Source organism: Squalius cephalus (genome assembly GCF_949319135.1).
Source record: "Squalius cephalus genome assembly, chromosome: 7".
NCBI classification, from domain to species: Eukaryota; Metazoa; Chordata; class Actinopteri; order Cypriniformes; family Leuciscidae; genus Squalius; species Squalius cephalus.
The window spans coordinates 41,539,592-41,562,397 of record NC_137128.1 but is presented as its reverse complement, the minus strand read 5'-3'; the positions used below and the strand labels follow the sequence as shown (position 1 = coordinate 41,562,397).

Genomic DNA, 22,806 nt, shown 5'->3' with positions numbered 1-22,806 from the left:
TCTGTTTTTAATTTACACTGATGTATTTAATTAAGTTGTGCTTCGTAACAATAGAGGGTGATAGTAGGGTGGAACTGAAACTGGGAAGGTTTAGGGAACAGCCATTTTAAATTAGTTTGAAGTGCCACTGTAATTGATTCTGGGTGTTGCCACCAATGAAGTGCGTGAATTCACGTAGTGCTCGGTGTAGTACTACGGCTTTCCAGGTTGTGTTTAGCCTTGTAGTCCCCTCAATAAAACTGCATATTTTGATTGAAGTTGTGGTGGTGTGTTGTCTTCTGTTGCCAGAACATACTGGCTAAAATAATTAAAGGTGGTGGCAGCAGCCTATTAAGATTTATCGGGATTACAATATATTGATATTGAATTTTTGGTCACATGATGTCACCTAAGGTGCATGTGAGAGTGTCAGATGATTCCTTCCTATATTACGAGGCACCAGCCAAGGAATTGCACCTTGACAGTAAAGAACAATCATGGGAGATTGTTGACAATTAGAATCAGATACATTTTAGGAAGTCCGTTATCTGACCAATCTGAAGGATGAGTTGGATGTTACTATGGCAGGTATCTTATAGAAATATAAACTGTAGTTACTCTGGAAGTAATAAGGTAAACCTTATTCTGAATTCAACAAATTGTTTGTCGCAACAATTAGGCCTTATTGGATTCACATCTGTCAGTTCCGGTCCAGAGATATTTAACTCAGCGAAAAAAGTACACAGACACTTTTTGGGGATTTCTAGGCATTGGATTTCATGTTGCATTCTTATTAATCTTGATTTTTCACAGCTTGTGTGCTTTAGTGGATGAAGTGAACTTAGCCGTGTACAGAAGACCAACAGCCAAGTCAGGATTTTTGTTAATTAATACATACAATTATGGTTTGTTATTCACCAAACCCTATCGTATACCCCCAGAACACCTGGAATATATGACATGTATCACATGGGACCACTCTGTGATACATAAATCTGTTTTAAAATATCCACTATTCATTGCCATTATATGGATGAGCAAATTTTGACTTTTTTTTTTTTTTTTTTTGGTCCAAAAAAGAAAGTAGGGAATACAGCATTAGAACAACACCACGATGAGTAAATTATTACTTAATTTTCATTTTAGGGTGAACTAACTCTTTAAGACAGGGCTAGATATTAAGTGCAAAAATTAATTAAATGTGTTCCTGTTGCATTACATTTCCATATGCTATTGAAATCCTGAACTTTAAAAAAATGTTTATATATAGCTTTGTAACATTTTCTGGAAACAAATTTGACTGTGGAATGTGAACAAATGTACTATATCAATGTCAACTGCAAACATAAAATGATTATAATGAGAAAGTTTTCTCACATTCTCCACGTTTTGGCTATGCAGAAGTAGGCAATGCTTTTTTATATTGTTTTATTATTCATTAATCATTATCCTTGTTTGAGTCTTATCCTGCAAATGTAGTGTTTACTTTTGTGGCTATAGCTAAATTTAGAATATCATCATTGTGCTGAGTGTAGAAGTGAACAATATCCAAGGTACAATAGTAGTGGGTGATCCATGGTTTTCTGCAAAAAAGAAAAGATGCATCATTATACACTGCAGATCGAAAATAAGATCTAACATTCTAACAAAAAAGCTGAGAGGTGTCTTATGAGTGATTCACAACAGGATACCAATATACTGTTGTCAAGTGGGGAATAGATTAACACTTAATGGGCACACAGCTGAATCTTTCAGGTTGACTGGGATGCAACTGTTACAGATAACACAACATTTTTTTTATAAAATAGATGGTGAGAGAGTCCAGATTTAAATAATGTCACTACCCTCTGAGAGCAGAATCTGCTTTGAATAGTGTTCTATTGTATTGTGTATTGTGAGGTCCTAAAGTCTACACTTACCAACAACAGATACGTTGTACTGGCAAACTTTACTAGTTTTTTTCCCAATTGTTGTTGTGTAGTAGAGTCCACTGTCTGTCTTCTGGATGTTATTCACTTTTAGAGAGAAGGTTGTATTACTAAACACCACTCTGTCCTTGTAAGAATCAGGAAGTTTGATTTCTTTTGTATTGTATGTTATGATGGTTTCTGAGATATTGCTGCCAAATGATGTTTTCATCCACATTAGCACTGAAAACTCTGGAAGCTGTTCGCTCTGAACAAGCTCAACAAGCACTCCTGCTTGCACAGACAGATTTTTGGGCTGGATTTCAGCAAATGACACTGCAGGGAGAGAAAAGGAAACTTAGTTTGTAATAGATCAGGTCCACTACGTAGGGAATTTTGATGATACATGTATACTGGTATACTATGACACACATGCATCCTAGTGAATTTGTTGTCATACTGAAAGTAAGATTTACTTCCCATGTGCGCTACAGACCTTATAGCAGTTACCAGCAATGCCAGACCAGCAGCCTCAGACTAGCCAAAGACAGTGTTTATAATTTAGTGTTAATGTTAATAATTAATGTTGGAGGTCAGGCTGACTAATTGATCACAGATAACTTGAGGCAAATCATGTGACCAGCATAAAGACAGACAGGCTGTATCAGTTTAACCTGTAAATTTTATAATTTGTAAAAAAAAATATACCTCAGAATAGGCAAGGCAAGGCAAGGCAAGGCAAGTTTATTTATATAGCACATTTCATACACAATGGCAATTCAAAGTGCTTTACATAGAAGAAATTAAAATAATAAAAGAAATAAGAATAATTAAAACAGTTTAGAAAAATAGAATAAAATACAGTACAAACATTCGGACGAACAGTGGCACAGTGCTCATTCAGTAAATGCATAGCTAAACAGATGTGTTTTGAGTCTGGATTTGAAAGTGACTACAGTAGGAGCACGTCTGATCTCCTCTGGAAGCTGGTTCCAGCTGCGGCTGGCATAATAGCTAAAAGCGGACTCGCCATGCTTAGAGTGAACCCTTGGTATTTCTAGCTGATATGATCCTAATGATCTGAGTGATCTGTTGGGTTTATATTCTGTGAGCATATCTGCAATGTATTGAGGTCCTAGGCCATTAAATGATTTATATACCAGTAATAATACTTTAAAATCAATCCTAAATTTAACTGGGAGCCAGTGTAAAGACCTGAGGACTGGTGTGATATGTTCATATTTTCTGGTTCTGCTCAGAATCCTGGCGGCAGCGTTCTGTATGAGCTGCAACTGTCTTATGGTCTTTTTGGGAAGGCCAGTGAGGAGTCCATTACAATAATCCACCCTGCTGGTGATGAAAGCATGAACAAGTTTCTCTAAGTCTTGTCTGGAAACAAAGCATCTAATTCTTGCAATATTTTTCAGATGATAGTATGCTGATTTAGTTATTGCTTTGACATGACTACTGAAACTAAGGTCTGACTCTAGTGACACACCGAGATTCCTGACTTGATTTTTAGTTGTTTGACCCCTAGAGTGAAGGTATGCGTTCACCTTGAGAACTTCATCTTTGTTTCCGAACGCAATGACTTCAGTTTTGTCTTTGTTTAACTGAAGAAAGTTTTGACACATCCAACTGTTGACTTCGTCAATGCATTGGCACAGGGAGTCAATTGGGCTATAATCGTTAGGCGATAGGGCTAAGTAGATCTGTGTGTCGTCTGCATAGCTGTGGTAAGAGATTTGGTTCTTTCTCATTATTTGGCTCATTGGGAGCATATACAGGTTGAACAGGAGTGGCGCAAGAATTGAGCCTTGAGGGACTCCGCATGTCATGGATGTCCACTCAGACTTATGATCTCCTATACTCACATAATAACCTCTCCCATCTAAGTATGACCTGAACCATTTTAGGACTATCCCAGAAAGCCCCACCCAGTTTTCCAGCCTGTCAAGAAGTATGTTATGATCGACAGTGTCAAATGCAGCACTAAGGTCAAGTAGTACCAGCACTGATAATTTGCCTGAATCAGTATTTAAGCGAATATCGTTTATTATCTTTATGAGCACTGTCTCTGTGCTGTGGTGCGGTCGGAAACCAGACTGAAAATTGTCAAAGGATCCATTCAAGCTCAAGAATTTGTTCAGCTGATTGAAGACAACTTTTTCAATGATCTTGCCTATGAAAGGAAGATTTGAGATCGGTCTATAGTTGCTTAATATGGTCTTATCCAGATTGCTCTTTTTCAGGAGGGGCTTGACAACTGCAGTTTTCAGGGAGTATGGAAAACTCCCAGAGCGAAGTGAGACATTTACCACTTCTAGAAGATCTGCTTCTAAACTGTTTAACACACTTTTGAAAAATGATGTGGGTCAAGAGTGTGTCAAGAGCACAGGTTGATGCTTTAAGGTGCTGTACAGTTTCTTCCAAAATTTTGCCATCAATTTCTTTGAAATCAGACATAGTAACTAATTTCTCAGGTGGTTTGATCTGTCTGACCCCAGGGCAACTCAAGGATGTGCTGATCACCTTTCTGATATTACTGATTTTCTCAGAGAAGAACGAAGCAAACTCACTACACTTGTTCACTGAGAGCATTTCACTGGGAATCTGGCTTGGAGGGTTTGTCAGTCTCTCTACAGTAGCAAAAAGAGTGCGTGTGTTGTTTAAATTGCTGTTTATAATATTTGAGAAGAAAGTCTGTCTAGCTTTGCCTAGTTCCATATTAAAAGCATGAAGGCTGTCTTTGTAGATGTTATAATGGACTACAAGTTTAGTCTTCCGCCACATGCGCTCTACTTTTCTGCATTGTCTTTTCATATTTTGCACTGCTGTTGAGTTTCTCCAAGGTGCTTTTTGTCTGCCACTCTTCTTCCTGACTTTCACAGGAGCAATATCATCAATTATACCTTTAACTTTTGAGTTAAAAGAATCAAGGAGAAAATCAACAGAGTCTGCAGATATGCTTGGTGTTAAGGATATAGCCTTCATAAATAGTACACTAGTGTTCTCATTTAAGCATCTCTTCTTGACAGACACAGATCTAGCTTCAGTGGCAGGAGAGATCAATATATCAAAGAAAATACAGAAATGATCAGACAGTGCTACATCCTTAATAACAATTAATGAAATGTTTAGACCCTTACTGATAAGTAAATCTAGAGTGTGTCCACGATTGTGTGTGGGTCCATGTACATGCTGAGTCAGATCAAAAGTTTTTAAAACAGTTTTGATTTCTTCTGCCATATTGTTCTCTGCACAATCTATGTGAATGTTAAAATCTCCTGCAATGGCAAAACAGTCAAACTCTGAGGTAATTGCTGATAACAGTTCTGTCAAGTCCTCAGCAAAGGCTGGAGAGTATTTTGGAGGCCTGTAAATAATGATAAGTAAAATGCGTGGAGCACCTTTCAACACAATACCCAGATATTCGAAAGAAGGGTAATTCCCAAATGATATTTGCTTACATTGATAGATATCTTTAAAAAGAGCAGCTAGACCCCCACCTCTCATAAAAGTAAAGTTAGGAGGGGCTGCTTCATTGAGGATTGTTGCACTGCAGCCGTCTTCTAGCCAGGTTTCATTTAGAAGCATAAAATCCAGGTTGTTTGTGGTTATTAAATCGTTGACTAGAAGTGATTTATTTTTAAGTGAACGAATGTTTAAAAGTGCTAACTTAACAGTCTTACTTTTTGTCCCCACATCAATCTTACTTTGACGTGTAATAGGCACCAGATTAGTTAGGTTTGCTGCACGGCTATTGAAGGCCTTAGATTTTCTATCTTGTAATAAAACAGCAATAGAGAAAGATACAGGCACACTGGGTTCCCGCTTGTTCTGTAAACATTTGAGAAAGTTACTGTTATCAGAGCGGGGACCCAAAACACATCACTGAGAGCTGGTATCAGTTGTTTTTGGTTCACCTCGAGCAGATGGAGGAGGGTGTGGGCCCTGGCGTTGTGGCAGAGGCCGAAGAGCTCTCACAGGAGGAGGGGGAGGGCGAGCTGGGCCCGCAGGCTTGGGTGGTAATGGTGCCTGTCGTTTTTTGGTTGGTATCTGGGGGCTCGCAGCAAAAGAGTGGGATAGTCTGGTTCCAGCATGCACCAGTTCTTCCATTTTCTGTGAGAAGCACAGAAGTGGCGATGCTGGAGAGAGAGATAGCGTGTCTGGTGAAAGGGGCTGTTGCTCTGGTGTTATAGGAGGTTGTGATATGCTGTCCTGGCTTCCCTGGCTGTTTTCCCGGAAGTCGTCATTGGGTGCTGAATCTTCAAGCAGTTCTGATAAGTCTCTCTGTGGGCAGGGCTCAGCTGAGATTGTGTCCGTGAGCAGAGGTTGTTGTGGCGGAGTGGTGTTATCATTGTCCTTGTGTGATATGTCAACCGCATGTCCATTTTGCTGCTGAAGTGAAGTCCCATGGTCATTCATACTGTGTCCAGGTGTGTGTGTGCCGTTCAGATTGACTGGATTGGCACAAACTGCAGAAGGATGTATGAGGGAGAAGTAGAAATTGTCCTTTAACACTCTTGAACCAAGTTTGTTTGGGTGATGGCCATCCCGATGAAAAAGTTGTCTCTGACTCCAGAAAAGATTGAAATTGTCAATGAAGTTTACTCCTTTTATATTGCAGGTTTTTTGCAGCCATGTATTAAGCCCAAGCAACTGTGAAAACCTGTTTGTTCCTCTTGCTGTGAGTGGTCCACTGATGAATGTTTGAACTTTCAGTCTTTTAAGTGTTTCAAAAAGTTCATTGAAATCCTTCTTAAGGAGTTCTGACTGCTCTTTATGAATATCATTCTTCCCCACATGTATGATGAGTCGATTTGCAGTCTTATGTTTCATCAGAATGTTCTGAAGTTCCCTGTTTACATCAGAAGTTGTTGCTTGTGGAAGGCAGCATGTAGTTGTATCACTGCTGCTAATGTTTCTGATTGTGGAGTCCCCCACTATCAGAGTCCTGGGCTCGGCTGCGCTCTGAGCTGAGTGCCGCTGTCTGCTCGACCTTGAGCGCCAGTTAGCATCAGTGTTAGCTACTGGCCCATTCAGTCTGTGTTCGATCACATTCATCACATTTGGGGATTCCTCATTTACATTCATTAGTACTTCAAATCTGTTCTCAAGATGTATAAGCGGTGGTAGGAGACCAATGTTTGCAATCCTTGTCAGAGCTGTATCTGGGGTAGAGGATGCTACTGCGGCAATATGTGATGCTCGTGACAATCTGATGTCTCGAGTGCCTTTGGGTCTCGCTCCCTGTTTGTGCCATCGATTAGTAAGTCGATCGGCTTGTTTCTCTACCTGTCGAGGAGCACTAGTTTCATGGGACTCACCGGTATGCTGAGGGTGTCCATGACGAAGCTCTGTTGTGTGCTCCGTCTGGTTTGGTGGTCCCGTAAGTAACTTTGTTTCGAGAACTGCAATCCTTTGTAAAAGTCTGTGGCAGTTAGTGCAGCAAGTAGATTCTTGAACCTGAAGAGGCATTTTCTCTTATCCGTATGAATGTAGGCAGTTGTGTTTTCCTTTCCCGGAATGTAAGCTGGTCGGGTAAAAGAATTCTGCGTTTTTGTAGTAATCCAAACTTTGTTGTCTGAGCACTGTGGTGTTTGCTGAAGTTAAAATTAGGTGATAAAAGGAAATAAAATATAAAAATATAGGAGATAAAATGTAAAAGCGATAGAGCAAAGCGCGGAGCAGTAAGCAAGAGCGTCCGAACAGTAGCTGAGCAGGAAGTCGATGATAGTCGATAGTCGATGAGTCGGAAGTCAGAATACAAAGATTGTTACAACAATGAATACAAAGGTAATCCCTTTTTTATACCCAAAAGTGGCAATGTGACTCAGGTGTAACATATATTTCAAAACGTGCTAAATAACATGAACAACATTTTTATACATTTTCTTTTTCAGCACCTTAAGACAATATTCATAATTAATGTTAGCAGTGTTAGTATTATTTTTTTCAAAAGAAAAAAAAGTTTAATATATATTTACTTATCTCAAAATCTAAATGTCCTGCACCACTGGCAGCCATGTTGGATTTAGGTCAGGCTGACTAATTAATCACAAAAATTTTTAAACAAATCATGTGACCAGCATACTCAAGACAGACCAGGCTGTGATAAATGATAATAGGATTTCATGAAAAAATCATTCTTACGCCCCAAAAAAGACGACAAAAACTATGTTACACCCATCACATTGCCAGTTTTAGGGTTAAAAAAGCAAATGCATGACTTATATCAATTAGTCAGTCATATGTTCAAGAATGTATTTATAAAGATGCAACCTGCATTGCTATTGTTACGTCCAGAGACGTATTATTTATTGTCATGTTCCATCAGAAGAGCTGTGTGTGCTGTAGTTTGCAATCTTTTTGTAGAACATGATAACTGCTTAACTTTCTACTCTGTGGTATTGTATTTTAATTGTATTGTGGTGAGTTTCTCCAACATTTACCCTTTTCAGTTTAAGTGTGGAGGTTACTTTTATTTACCTTTACTCGTTTTTTTTTTCTCTTAGTTTATTGCTGTTGCTGTTAAAATCAAGTTTATCAGTTACCTTATTTCTAAGTAATGAAAAATACCCATACTGGTTTTGAAGTGCCCACCGATTGGTAATCGTTCCTGTCCCTGCTCAAGTGCTTTAGAATTCATAAATGGAGACAAAATTGACTAAACAAAGAAAACCAGAAAACAAATTGGATTTCTAAAAGCACAAGTGTGGACACGACTTTTTGAAATTCTCATTGTTTAATGTGTGCTTCATCAGTTAACATCTAGTTTCTTACCAAATCACTTTCCTGATCTTCAGTAATCTTCAACAAAAATGATCTTCTCAACCCTACCCGAACAGCCTACCAGAAGTCCTTCACCACTTTCAAAAAATATCTAATCAATGTTTTAAAAGCATTTCTCTTTAATAATCATAGCAGTAGTAATAATAATCATAGTAGTAAGCAAAATATGACAAATAAGCTATGCTTCTGAACCTGATTTATGATTATTACATGAGAATATAAAGCAAGCATATACAGAAACTTCTGAATGCTTCCTTACTCTTAATTCTTAAGGTTTACCATCATTATTAATCTGTATGCAAAATTGTAATACGCAAACAAGGTATGGTACCTGTAGTGGTGATCAGATGAGCAGTTGCGGAAAAAATAAAAAGTACTGAAATAAAAGCCATTGTAATAGTCGACTAAAATTGCGCTCCAGTGTAATGCTCCAGTATCTTCCTTCAGCAAACTCCCAAAGGAAGTGCGTCTGTTCACTAGAAAGAAGACTGACATAAATTATATCCTGAAATGGATGCATCCATTTTTTAAATTTTTTAATTTGAGGTGTAAATGAAAAACTAATATAAATAATGAATTTGAATGTATGAACAAGTTATAGTTATGAACCGGTTCTTTTTAGCCCATCAAAAATATTCAGTGCAACAGGGTGTCAGTTCCTGAACAAATATGGTCCCTATGACGCTGTCATTTACAGTATGGTTTCTGAAGCGCACAACAAAAGGAATAGGGATCAAATACAGTTTTAATGAATCCACAAAGAATACGCAGCAACAGCAGTGTGTGTAGTGCACTATTACACAAATGAAACAAAAGTTGATCAGAATGAATGGAAGAGAAATAAAAATGTCCTCATAACTTTACAACAAAAACAGAAAGTAACACACAACACGCATGATATGTAATGGTCATATTATAAAGATTTGTACACTTAAACCACAGCATATGGAAACAAATGGTGCTAATACTTTCTTCAGAACTAACTTCAATTTTCTTGGCCTCTTTTTTGAGCAGTGACTTCAGTCAGTTATTTTGGTGGTTTAGGGTGTGTTAGTCAGTGGCCCTCACTTCCTGCTTAACGTTTTACAACAACAAAGTGGCACAAAATTCAGTCTTGTGTTTTGAACAGTATATTTACATTAATGCATTTTACAGAAGCTTTTATCCAAACTTACTTACATTGTATTAAGGTATACTGTACATTTTATCAGATCTTGCATTCCCTTGGAATCAAACCCATGACCTTAAGTGTCACGATGCTCTAATGTTTGAATACAGGAATGCTATGTATAAAAAAAGGGTAAAAATTGAAAGGTTGTGTGTGTGTGTGTGTGTGTGTGTGTGTGTGTGTGTGTGTGTGTGTGTGTGTGTCCTTTTAAATAAATGCCACTTGTTTTGACAGGCCTAATCTAATGCATCAAGTGTTGCTTAAGTTCAAATCCTTTCAGCATAACTGAGGATAGATCATATCCTGTGGTCATAGACATGAGTGTTTTTACATGTAGGCAATTTTCAGATTACATTGCTTTCATTTTGTAGCCTAGTTGATGCTTCAAAGCTGCTGATCTCAGTTAATTTTCTAAATTTAGTTTGTTTTGTTCCTGTTTCCACCTGTATTTAGCGCTGAACACTTGTAAACTGAATCGCCAACAACGCATTTTCATACCAGGTGGAATTAATCAGGTCCATATAGCCTGCTGTACAATACTCCTTAAAGGAGAACTCGGTAACTCTAGCGAACTCTAGTCACTTCTTCGCTGATTTTCCCTTTAGTTGTCGCATGTTTTCCCCACGAGCTCCCCCTACAGCTGTGGGGGGGCGTATATTTCACAACACAGTCGTAAAAAACTCACTTGCGGCGGCCTCCTCCCCCTCTCTACCGCTGCTCATGTGCATTTGTTTTGATCGGAGCAAGCCAACTGTATCGCGTGGAGCTATGTCTACCGAGGTGGGTAATCTGGTAATGCATCATACATGCGTGTGTGTGTTTATGTCGAATTGCCGTAAAGCAATTTGTGTTTCGCGCTCGTTCTCGTTCTAGTTCTCGCTTCTCACGAGACTTCCAATTTCTATCTTGCCGGGACGGTAGTGGCCAAGTTGCAAGGTTGGTTTTCCGCCTGGGAACGCTGGGGGGAGCGGGGAAAGTCACCAATATCACCAGAACAGGTTGTTTAACCATCCAAATGATTTCTAGACCGTTTTATTAAGTAAAAAAAGTTACCAAGTTCTCCTTTAATTAATATTTAAGGATACTGTAATGTCTCCACCTGGTGGCCAACTACAGACATTTTTTCATATTGAATTAACCCATTTAATCCCACCGGTCACTACTGTCCGCAATCCATCCGTCTGTCTGTCTGTCCTCTGTCTGTCTGTCTAGTTCTGTATGTCTGTGTGAGACAACGGGTCTTCACAGGCCCGCTGTCTGGCGAAACTGGGTAGCCTACGCAAAAAAAAAAAAAAAAAAAAAAAAAAAAAAAATATGGCAATACAGGTGTAAAGTGCTGTTTATTTACAGTGCTGGAGAGGTGAAACAGTTCCAGAAAAAAACAATAAAATGACCAAAGCTATACAAAAATAACAAAGAAAAAAAATGGCAACAACAACAAAACAAAAAACAAAACAAAAACTGTACAAAAAGAACAAAGAAAAGATGTAAATAGGCCTGTCTATATACACATAAACTTCGTCAAACGTAAGAATTGCGTTTTGAGCAAGAATTGAGCAAGAACCACAATTGCACGCTCACTCGCCAGGTTAACTGACTATCTATCTATCTATCTATCTATCTATCTGTCTGTCTGTCTGTCTGTCCTTATTTATTGTGTTATACATAATATTGAATGGGTTAAGCAATAATATATCCGTTTAACCGCAGAATTTGTGGAGAAAAACTACATTAGCCTACCTATAATAATGTAAAGAAAATCCACCAATCATGTCAAAAACATTTCACTTAGAGTTGACACACCTCACACACTATCTCATTATCATTATCTCCTTCTGATGGAAACACTCACAGGCCATATTTCACCTCCAACATCTCGGTTCATATCCAGTGTTGAGAGCAGGCAACAATATCTCCACATAAGCCTACCTATGGCAGAAATAATATACAATGTATACAATCTAATACAGTTTTTCTCAGTCGCTTTGGTGCATTTCTCACATTACTATTTACATTTGCACAACAGTTAATGCAGTTCTCAAAACAATTAGTACAAACTGCAAAACCTAGTTGATAACCTGCAAAAGCGTGTCACTTGCTCAAAATGGATAGCTCATTCCTCAAAAGCAAGTATTCATGTCAATGAAAGTGTCAGTCAGTGTCATCAAGATGAAAAGTCCTGACACCATCGTTTATGAACAAGATAGTCAAATGACTTTGTCATGTTTTAATTATGACAGTTTACTCTGTAAATGTTTTCCAATGATAAAAGTCAGATCTTGGTGACACTACCTGAAAATGCTCAATACAGCACTAAATACTATTTGCACAGCCATTTGAAAAATACAGTAAAGTTACACATTACTGTATTTATGAGGTAACTGAGTACAAGACACTGAATATGTATGTTTCACATTTTTACTGCATATGCTCTTTGCAATTCTAATTTGTTCACAGCATTGTGCAAAAGAAAAAATACACCCTTATTTACAACAAACATAAACTCCCTTTGGGTAGAGCTGTGCACAACTGTAAACAATATTGCAGTACATATTGGTACTGAACATACATCCAGACGTTCCTCATCAGTTAAAGATGAGATTCACCTGAGTGAAATTGTTCAATTTAGGAGACATTTTCAGGAAAAAAAAATGTGTACAATTTGCTTGACAGATTTTGACAACTAGTTCAACATTTTTGTATGTAATGACTCAAGCAATGAAATGAGGATTATTAGTTTTATATGGAATGACTATTCAGCATTCACAAGTATAGTTAATTTTGACTGACATGACATAAGCACATGATAATGTTATAAAACAGCAGAGAGTTGTATGAAAGCAATTGATGCATGTCCAAAAGCATTTGAAATTTGTTGGAAGGAATGAGAAACTGCTACTATGATGTGCACAAATGACTAAATGTTGTGCAAATGTAAATAGTGATGTGAGAAATGCACCAAAGCGACTGAGAAAAACTGTAATATACAAATAATATACAATCTAGTGGTTATCAGTTAAAATGCACTAAAAAATACTTGTGATTTTGGACTTGAACGGGACTTTGGTGTCGCCTAAGTGGAGGGGTTGTGTTTGTACTGATTTTATTATTCTTCATTAAAGGTGCATTGCGCAAGTCTCTGAGTTTTTGCAGAACTATGCCCCCTCTGGCGACAAGCGAAACTGCAACCAGAGGTGTGCACGCTCATGACGTCACGCCCAGTCTCAAATTACGTCCTGAATCCCTCTTATTTATTTTACTTTACAGGATTATAGAGGCAATCGCAGTGATCAGAGAAGGGCTCATTCAGCCCATCAGGCAATTGTTTAAGCATGTATGGGTTAGAAAAACGGGTATTTTTAACATGAAATGTTGCGCATTGCATCTTTAATGTTATGCGCTAAAATTGTATGAGCAAAAAGTTAGATTTACGTCACATATATGTGTGTGTGTGTGTGTGTGTGTGTGTGTGTGTGTGTGTTAGCATTTTTGCACCCCAAAAATGATTAGATTCTTTACTTTTTCTAACATGCTGTCTTAAAGTCTGCGTGAACCGGAAGTTGGAAACGACTTTTCTCCAGTGCTGTGACGTATTTCCCAGTGAAAGGGAATATTGAACAGAGGGCAGGGTTTTACTCTAGCGCTCCTCCTCTCCATCTCTGCTCATAACAGACTAACGGTTTGAGGGGAGTGGTTAAGCGTTTCCCAAACCAATTCTTCAAACCTACGTCATCAGAGAAGGTCCTCCAATGCAGAGTGGAGGTAGCCTGGGTTTCCCCATCCTGCCTTGAGCAGCGCGATTTTATTCACGCTGCAAGGTAGTCTGGCTACCATGGGCTAATTTTTCCCCTGAAATAGGGAACCAATCACAGAACGGGGAGGGAGCAGCAAGACGATGACGAAGTATATGCGACACACCGAAGCAGTTTGTTTATCTATGGATCCAACATGACAGACGTAAAAATATATGCATATTTAGTTTAGCAAGCAAACACATCTACAAAAATATGCCTGTATTTCAAGTTGATAAAATAATTTAAAATCCACATCAGTTTATTTGTGCCGACGCGCCACACCCTCCCAAGATCTATAACGTTACCTAGGCTACTTCCACTTTTAAAAATTCATCATAACCGCGCGCGCGATCTGCTTGCAGTCGTCGAGATAGATGCTGAGGAGTTGAAGAAAAGAATAGCTAGTGGAGATTGTAAAGTTGTCGACAATACGTCATCAAAAATCAAGTCCAGTGTGTGGGAGAAATTTGGAGTTATCTGAAGAAAATATTGTAAAAAGCTTTGCTGCAAACATTTTCGTGTTGGATAGCCGCAAATGTGGAACTTCATCCCTGAGGAAGCACGCAGATAACTGGTAACAAAGCCGTTCTATCGAACGGTATTTTTCATATTTAACACTGTTAGTATGTGTGGTGTGCAGGGCGTGTTTGAACCCAAAATTGTCAGATGTAGGCTAGACGAAATTGCGTGGCATAGTGGTGTAGCCGCGTCTGTTCGATTTGTGTGGTAACGTTAGCCATTTTCTTCATGTATCGGCCTTTTGACAGCTTCGGCTGAAGTTGTCCTTGTGTTAATGGTCGTGTAATAACTTCTGTATGACCTGGCAATAAACATTTTTGTAAGTGTGTCTATAATGTGATAGTCTAAACTGATTTTATTTCGGGTGCGGGTCGGGTGTCGGTTCTATTTTAAGCGGGTCGGTGCAGATTTTTATTAGTGCTGCTGTTGGAAAACGGGTCGGGTGCGAATTTACAAAATCGGACCCGTGCAGGACTCTCTGGTGTACACATAAATCTCTGACCCATCGTCGTCTTCTTCGTTGAATATCTGTCGCTCTACATACGTCACCTGGTATAATTTGAAACCATAGAGAGCCTAAGTCCCTCCCCTTCCGGTCGACCACCATGGGACCTTATTTCGGAAAAACATTGTATGGTAGTCAATGGCGAGAGACAACAAATATTTTGATCTCGTTTGAATTGTGCCCTGATTTACACATATGATGTTTGTCAATTTAAAAGATACATTTTAAAGTCAAGAAAGTCGCAGCTTGATATAAAACTGCTGAGGTATAAGACTGTGAAAGGTAACACTTTATATTACGACCCGCAAACAACTGCGTAAGTAAACCGAAATTACGGTGTACGTTTCTGTAATTATAGTGTACTTCCGTGTAGGTATAAGGGAACAATGTGTTAAGTTTTGGGTAATAAAGGGGTAACAAGCAGATATACAACCTGCAAAGAACTTCGTAAGTAAACCGAAATTACGGTGTACGTTTCTGTAATTATAGTGTACCTCCGTGTAGGTATAAGGGAACAATATGTTAAGTTTTGGGTAATAAAGGGGTACAACCAGATATACAAGCAAATTATTTATAATGTAATTATTTTAAAACTAACAGGTACCTATTCTGTTAATATATTCCAGGCAAAAATTGTACGTCTGTTGTATATAAAAGTTTTTATCACATTTTTGGCAAAATATGTTCTTGTGCAATGTAGTTACAGGGTAATTTTGACATCTGTGGGTTGTAAATTAAACTTATTAAAATTAAAATTAAACTATATATATATATGGCTGTATGTAAGCACAGTATGATAAAAATTGAATCTGAAACAATTTTATAAACAGCTGATTTCGAAAAACATTGGCAATGCTATTTATTGGCTTTTCTTACTAAACGTTAAGCCAAAAAAAAATTTTGTTTCTGCTATGATTTTAATTTAGAACGTACCATGTAGTACTTAGTACTTACCTTATCACATTGTATTGCAATGACACTTAAATGTCAGGTCAAATATACTGTGTAATTAAAAGTTTTTTTTTTTATTTATTTTTTTTTAATAAGAGTACCTTTCTCTGTAATTACTGTGCAAATAGTGTTGTTTCGTATTGTTACATAGTAAGTAGTGTTTGTTACCCGTTTCAACTGTGTATTTACAGGGTAAGTGTAACTCCTGCGGGCTGTAAATTAAAGTGGCGCTTGTTACCCCCTAGTTCTGTGTAGTTACAGGGTAAGTGCAGTAAATATACAATAAAGGATCCCATTTAATTTCTGACTTTTATTTTACAAAAAAAATTCAAAACACTTTTTCATAAAGTTTAATAAAGCATTGTCTTTTCTACAGTATACTCAAACAACACAGTTTAATTTACAACCCACAGATGTCAAAATTACCCTGTAACTACATTGCACAAGAACATATTTTGCCAGAAATGTGATAAGAAAACTTTTATATACAACAGACGTACAATTTTTACCTGGAATATATTAACAGAATAGGTACCTGTTATTTTTAAAATAATTACATTATAAATCATTTTCTTGTATGTCTGGTTGTACCCCTTTATTACCCAAAACTTAATTATTGTTCCCTTATACCTACACGGAAGTACACTATAATTACAGAAACGTACACCGTAATTTCGGTTTACTTACGCAGTTGTTTGCGGGTCGTAATATAAAGTGTTACCCTGTGAAAACACGTAATTACAAAGACTACAAACCCAGAAGGCGCACACGCGACGTCATACCTTTTCTCTCAATGAATGAAGCTAACTTTACTGAAGCTAACGTCAGTCATTGTTTCTATAGTCTTACATTATAATGGTAACGTTACGCCGTCATGCCTGAGTGTTTTGAGCCAGAATACACACATACGAGCAACGGATCTTGTGACGCACATAGTGCGAGACGAGAGATGTAGTTCATTGAGCAATTTTCACATAAAACTAAATGTTACTCTTCTGTTTTATGACAAACTGCGACTTTCTTTACTTTCATAATTACCTTTTAAATTGGCAAACATCATATGTGTAATTCAGGGCACAGTTCAGACGGAATAAAAAGATAAGTTATCTCTCGCCATTGACTTCCATACATATTTTTTCCGAAATAAGGTCCCATGAGCCGGAAGCGGAGGGGTGGGACTTAGGCTCTCTATTGGCTATGAGCTGCGTACAGGCGCATTTGATAGACATTTGTAGCGCCCAATAAACGGCTCTGGGCATTCGTAAACCACGCCTCAAATACGAGAAAATGAACATGTAGTATCCAGACCACGTCTCAAAGAGAAAGTGGTCTTACGTTAGCCAGGATTGAGTGGAGGGGCATTTTCAGATTTTGATTAAAGATTACGAAGCCAAAATTTTTTTTTGTGTGGATTGACTTGCATGGATGAATTGTTCACCACAAAATGATCAATTTAGGCAAACAAAGTAAATATGGTCAATTTTGATTTCATGTGGACTTTTAAGTAGTTAAGACAGTTTGTTCTGTGCAGTATTTCTGCATTCATTTCTAGAAAAAAATATCACATGATTTATTTATTAAAGTGTTTATTTGGTTTTAGTTTCAGTTCTACAAAACATTTCACATTAGAGTTAAAACAACAGTTCACACAAATACACATTAAAAAGGTTAGAAGGCTACACACAGAAAAAAATAAGCATTAGTTTTAAGATGCAATTACTATTTTCGTTTTCCTTTGAAACGGTTCTGTCCTATGATCGTGGTTTATCGAATTAAATGTTGAATTGGAGTTCACATATCTACTACATCCAAATTCTGTACATTGCTATTGGATCACTAATCATCCACATTGACCCAGGTAAATGCAGCGTATGGCTAAAATACTGGATTTGCATTTGTACTGCATTAACTTGTCTGGCTTTATACCTATTTAAATTGAAATGCACACTTGTTAAATAATATGGAAGGTGATGAGGTCAATATTATATCCATTTTCAGTTTTATTCTACTGATTTTCATGTGGGGCAAACCGGGGTTAGTTGTCACACAGTTTACCTCAGTTAATATTCACTGCGGGTTGTTTTTGGAAGTTATGTGTACAAAATCAAATTCAGAATAGAATAAAGACAGTTTGGATCTGAATGTTGAAAAACCAATACAACTAAACAAATGCTAGTTCTGTTCATACTGCATGTATGAACAGTTCTTATTATTATCTTATTATAACAGTTCTTACTAAATGCATACTGTTCTTATTATTTGTTCTATAACATATAATGACATGTCAGACATGATAAGATAGGGTGCCATTTAAGATCAGCCCTTGTGAAACTTCCCCATGAGACAAACAGCCACAGTTTCATTTTATGCATCATCAACATTGTGTTTGTTGGTTCTAAATGGAGTTTGGTTATGGTTGTTTGCACACCACTGAATAAATTGTTTCGACGGGGACTGCAGGTTTTTGGTGTTGTCCTACTGTGCAGTAGATTGTGTTGGGTCGATTATCTCCCGTTTGCTCTTGTGTCTGGTCTTGAACCTTATGAAATACACATTTTTTTTTTTTTAAATATCCCCTTAATAATCCTGTTTAGCTGAATAATTACTAAACTAAATAAAGAAAAATGTATAGAACATTCACTAACCTACAGTTTATAGAACAAGCATTTCATAAAAGCCTTTTTCAGAATCTTAGCTTGTTAACTTTTTAGATTATTCTCACCTGTTCTGGAATATCATTTGTATGACCGTCACTGTTGTTTTTCTGCATTTCTTGAGCCTGAAATATTTAAACGAAAAACTTTATTTATAATGTTCTATCAAAAAAATTAAAAAAATAGTAGTAAGTATTTGCATGCACAAAAGTCACATATGATTAAACATCTGCTGTATTTATCAAAATGCCGTATTTATCTAACAGTCAAATATTGCCAGACATTTACCATAGTTATGTCCTGTTTAGATGGTATGTATGGTGATTTAAAATACAATTTCTGACATAAAATAAGGATATACAGCATATGTTCTGATAAGGTTGAGAATCACTTATTTATGTGTATGGAAGCAAAACCTCAAGACAAACAAATAACTAAATATTGCAGAAAGGGATGCATATGATATATCCTCCCAAGATATTTCCAACATGAATAAAAGAACAGTAATTTGAATCTTACCTCAACTTGAGCATGGACTCTACTACCTGCTTCTTGAGTACCTATTGAGGTTTAGAATGTTCAGTAATACAGTATATAAACAAAGACACGTATAAAAAAAAAAAAAGAACATTCATTTATTAAAAAAAGCTAAATGTTGTTTATTTTTTTAGCTAATTAAATTTCAATTAAATTTAGCATGCAGTTCTGTCAGGACCACTATTGTCATATACGAATGACAATTATACAGTTTGGATTGGCGGTATGGTTCTGTTCTGGGCAAGAACTCCCTGTGCATCCATGCAGTCTAACCTCCCTTAGGGTAAACAGAACAGAACCAACATGAATGTAATGCAGATATCATTAATTCAAGATTTTAATGTACAACATAATCAAGAATTTATTCTGATTCAAGGGGAATCAGAATGCCAAATCCTGACTGACGAGAGGAGGAGCTGGGGATGGAGGAGGGTTATTAGCTCCTGAGAAACACGACAGCTGCTGATAATACTGAAGGAGCTTATATATGTTTACAGTGATAGGCGTCATATTCCTATAGGTAGATGTGGATCAGCTGAGAGTCAGTTGATGCGAGCTTGACTAACGTGACCTGCCAGAACTGACGCTACATATTGGCTGTGAATTCTAAACTGCTGATTCTCTGTAGTATTATGTTGTAGTCCACTGTCCTTCTGTGTCTGACTGTATAGAAAAAGGTTTCATCATGTATCAGGTGTAGTGTAAAACATTTCAGATATAAGATTTTAGTAATCCTTTGCATCACATTTGATCTTATGCTACTCTTTTGATGCTCTTTTGCTTAAACTTTTGAATAATTATTGTCATTCCTTCTTTTTTGGCCAAGCACAAATTAATTTCTGTCCTCAACCTAGGTATGTGCAAAACACTGTGACATTTAAACCTGAAAAGGTTGCGTTGTGTTCAGGTGAATATAGGATCTAAAAATATTCAGTAGAGATAATAAGTATTAAAGGTGTGCGCCCCTTAAGGTGATGTGTAGCACACAGAATTAAACAAAAAAAAAATTGTGTTAACCTATTGTGAACTTACTTTTCAATAGCTTAAGTACAAAAGTGCTTGATCTTACTGATGAACCGATGGTGAGATCTGTTTTTCATATAGAAAAATATGTACGAGGCAACATACCTTTTTTACGCTTGCTGTAGAGAAATGCTAGAAATAGTGCAATTGCCAAAAAAAGACACACTGCCACCAAAATATATGGCCAAAACAGGAGAGGTGGCTTAGTCTCGTCGTCACCTTTGTTGTTCTCTGAAAATGAGACACATATTATTACAGTTCAGCTATTCTGAGGTCAATCAATTCTGCAGTTAGACTACATTTAGTCAACCAAAACTAAATATTTTATTTGGTGTGTGTGTGTGGTGTGTGTACCTTTATTATTGACACAGAGCTGTGTAATGTTTATTCTGTCTTTTTTCCAGCTGACAGTGTTGCTATGGTTACAGATGATGGATTCCTCACTGCAGTGCAGGATTAGAGATGTCACTTCCTGTGGAGAGCATCTGTTGTTCTGATAGCTAGAGTTTATCATGAGGTCATGAGCTCTGCATGTGAAGTTCACAGTACAGGAGTCACTGCTGGACCAGTTTGAGTTTACAGTCAGAACAGGAGCATCAACAGCGTCTGAAACACACATTTATTTTTTAACAATATCATAGATCACTCTATTGTAAGCTGTCACATTCCTATAGCAGTTTACAGAATGTACTGACTGAAACGTTGGCAGATAAATTATGAATAATTTTTTTATATATATTTAAGATTTATTTTTTTACATTTAATTTCACTACTTGTATTGTACAACAGTCAAAAGAATAAAAGACTGAACATAAATGAGTCTTATGATCTGAAAATGCCAAGCAAAATCACACTCACCTATAACAGATACTCTGTATGTAACAATATCTTTCTCAAATTCTCCAGTTGTCTTTGCTGTATAGAGTCCAGTGTCTGTCTTCTGCATGTTCTTCAGTGTGAGAGAGAAGGTTTCATCATTAAAATCCACTCTGTCCTTGTAGGAAGAATGATGTTTTACTTCTTTAGTTCCACTTATATATCTAACTATACTCTCTGACTTATCATTTCTCCAAGATAAAAGATCAAACTCTGGTAGTTCTTGTGTCTGTATATCCAGTTGAACAGAATCTCCCGTCTTCACAAACACAGAGATCTCACTGAACCCTGAGGAGAGAGAGAAAGATACAGTATTGTTTCTGAGTGTGGCTGGTGAAAGACCCATTGTACATTTTTCCTGAAATGGGCATGATCAAATAAATAATATGTTTGACATTTAATAAAACTTTTCTTCAAGAGAGAATAGCATAATAAAAACGTAATACAGCTGTAATGCACATATTTGGAGATATTTGTTTCTGATTACCTAAATAAACTATAGTCTGATTGCCCCATGTTTTGGTTTAAACAATCTAGAGAGCCCATTGTTTCAAAAGTAATTCATTTGGCTCTCATAGTGACGTAGTTGGTTTGGTAGAGATGACCGCCTACGGATGTCAGTTTATTGGACATCAAAATAACAGTTAAATTCACAACTTCTTACTGAGTAAAGAGAATTGTTGTGTTATCACTGATATGAAGAAAATGCTTTTAAATAGAAGAAATTCCCCCATTTGCATGATACACTAGATGCATGTCTCAGTATGCATGCATGCTACATGCTTTGATATGATATTACATTATTGTTGAGTTTCATAATCAGAACTGCCAGACATTTTGTGACTAACCATCACACACTTACACAACACTCTTTACATGTATAATTACCTATTGTTACACTTATAATTAAAATAATTACAAACAAATCATTCCTTGTAATAGAGGTCAAAATAAAAAGGAATGATAAACTTCTGTCACATTTAAAAAAAGTTTAGTGACTCCTCTCAGTACAGAAAAAGTCGAAAGACTTTAACACTGGGACAATCGTTCTACAATTCACTTATTGCTAGATGGTGGTGTATCTGTATTTTCCAAGCATGGCAAAAAGGGAGAAAAAAAATTAAGATTTTACACAGCTATTTTAGTTTGTAGTAAAAAACTTTTTTTTTTTTTTTTTACTTAAAAACATGAGAGTGTATAGTAAATTTCTTTCAGAATATTTTTACAAATCAATAATCAAAAACTGAGATTTAGCTAAATAAGTTTAAATTTTATAATTGTATAAAAATATCTATAAAATGTGCAATGACAGTATCTGAGCGATGCCATGTGCAGTCACATGCAGTCACAACAACCATTAATAACAATCAACATAATGAACGTGTTTTTACCTGTTTTAAAGGTCAGAAGAGAAAGAAGAAATACGAGTAGGTTATGTACTGCCATCTTCACAAAATGAAAAGATTAAAAACAGAACTGAAAATGACGGCTGCTGAGACTCCCTATAACGGAAATGGAAAGTTCCTCAGAAGTCCTGTTTTAAACAGTGTAAGCACATTTTGACTTCTCATTAAATAAACACATCTCCTTCTTATTAATATATGCTGGACCGTGTGTGTGTGTGTGTGTGTGTGTGTGTGTGTGTGTGTGTATGTGTGTGTGTGTGTGTGTGTGTTGCTCAGGAGGTTTTTAATCGTTTTTTACAGAAACTTTAAAGGCATTCTATATATAGCAGGTTACAATCTGCACCACATCCTGTGGCATCTGCAAACAAATATGCTAGATCTTTTCTCAGAACTATTTTCACTTTTCTGTTGGCCTTTTTCTTTCCAAAATGCTAAACCAAATCAGACTGTAGCTGATGCTTCAAATCAGCTGATCTCAGTTCCTTTAAAATATATATTTTTTAATTTTTTACCAAGTTTCCACCTGCATTTATCGCTGGCCACTTGTAATCAAACCACCAAAAAAGCCATCTTAACCAGGTGGAAACAGGCCCATATAGTCTTTAATTTATTTAAAGATACTGTAATGTCTCCATTAGTCAATTACAGCCATTTTGTCATATTGAATTAATGATATACAGTATATGTCACCT

The 22,806-nt window shown here is 36.9% G+C and overlaps 1 protein-coding gene across 2 annotated transcripts; it reads right to left on the bottom strand.

The window, feature by feature from the left end:
- Positions 1-1,981: 1,981 nt before the first annotated feature.
- Positions 1,982-22,371, bottom strand: LOC307162400 (CD48 antigen-like). 2 transcript variants are annotated; one of them, XM_079877651.1, is made up of 7 exons: positions 22,100-22,367; positions 20,691-20,996; positions 20,187-20,438; positions 19,938-20,063; positions 18,792-18,832; positions 18,341-18,397; positions 1,982-2,222 (listed from the first exon to the last, which is right to left on the bottom strand). In XM_079877651.1, exons 1-7 carry the CDS (start codon positions 22,152-22,154, stop codon positions 2,124-2,126), a joined length of 936 nt encoding a protein of 311 aa, XP_079733777.1. In that variant the 5' UTR covers positions 22,155-22,367; the 3' UTR covers positions 1,982-2,123. The 2 variants fall into 2 exon arrangements, with proteins under 2 accessions (XP_079733777.1, XP_079733776.1); XM_079877650.1 differs by lacking the exon at positions 1,982-2,222 and adding an exon at positions 17,030-18,157 and having other exon boundaries at positions 22,100-22,371.
- Positions 22,372-22,806: the final 435 nt, after the last annotated feature.

Coding starts and splice junctions, on each gene's coding strand:
- LOC307162400 (XM_079877650.1), bottom strand. CDS start 22,154: ATGGCAGTACATAACCTACTCGTATTTCTTCTTTCTCTTCTGACCTTT. Junction 18,398..18,791: donor GAGTCCATGCTCAAGTTGAG/GTAAGATTCAAA, acceptor TAAATATTTCAG/GCTCAAGAAATGCAGAAAAA. Junction 18,158..18,340: donor CAAATGATATTCCAGAACAG/GTGAGAATAATC, acceptor GTATTTCATAAG/GTTCAAGACCAGACACAAGA.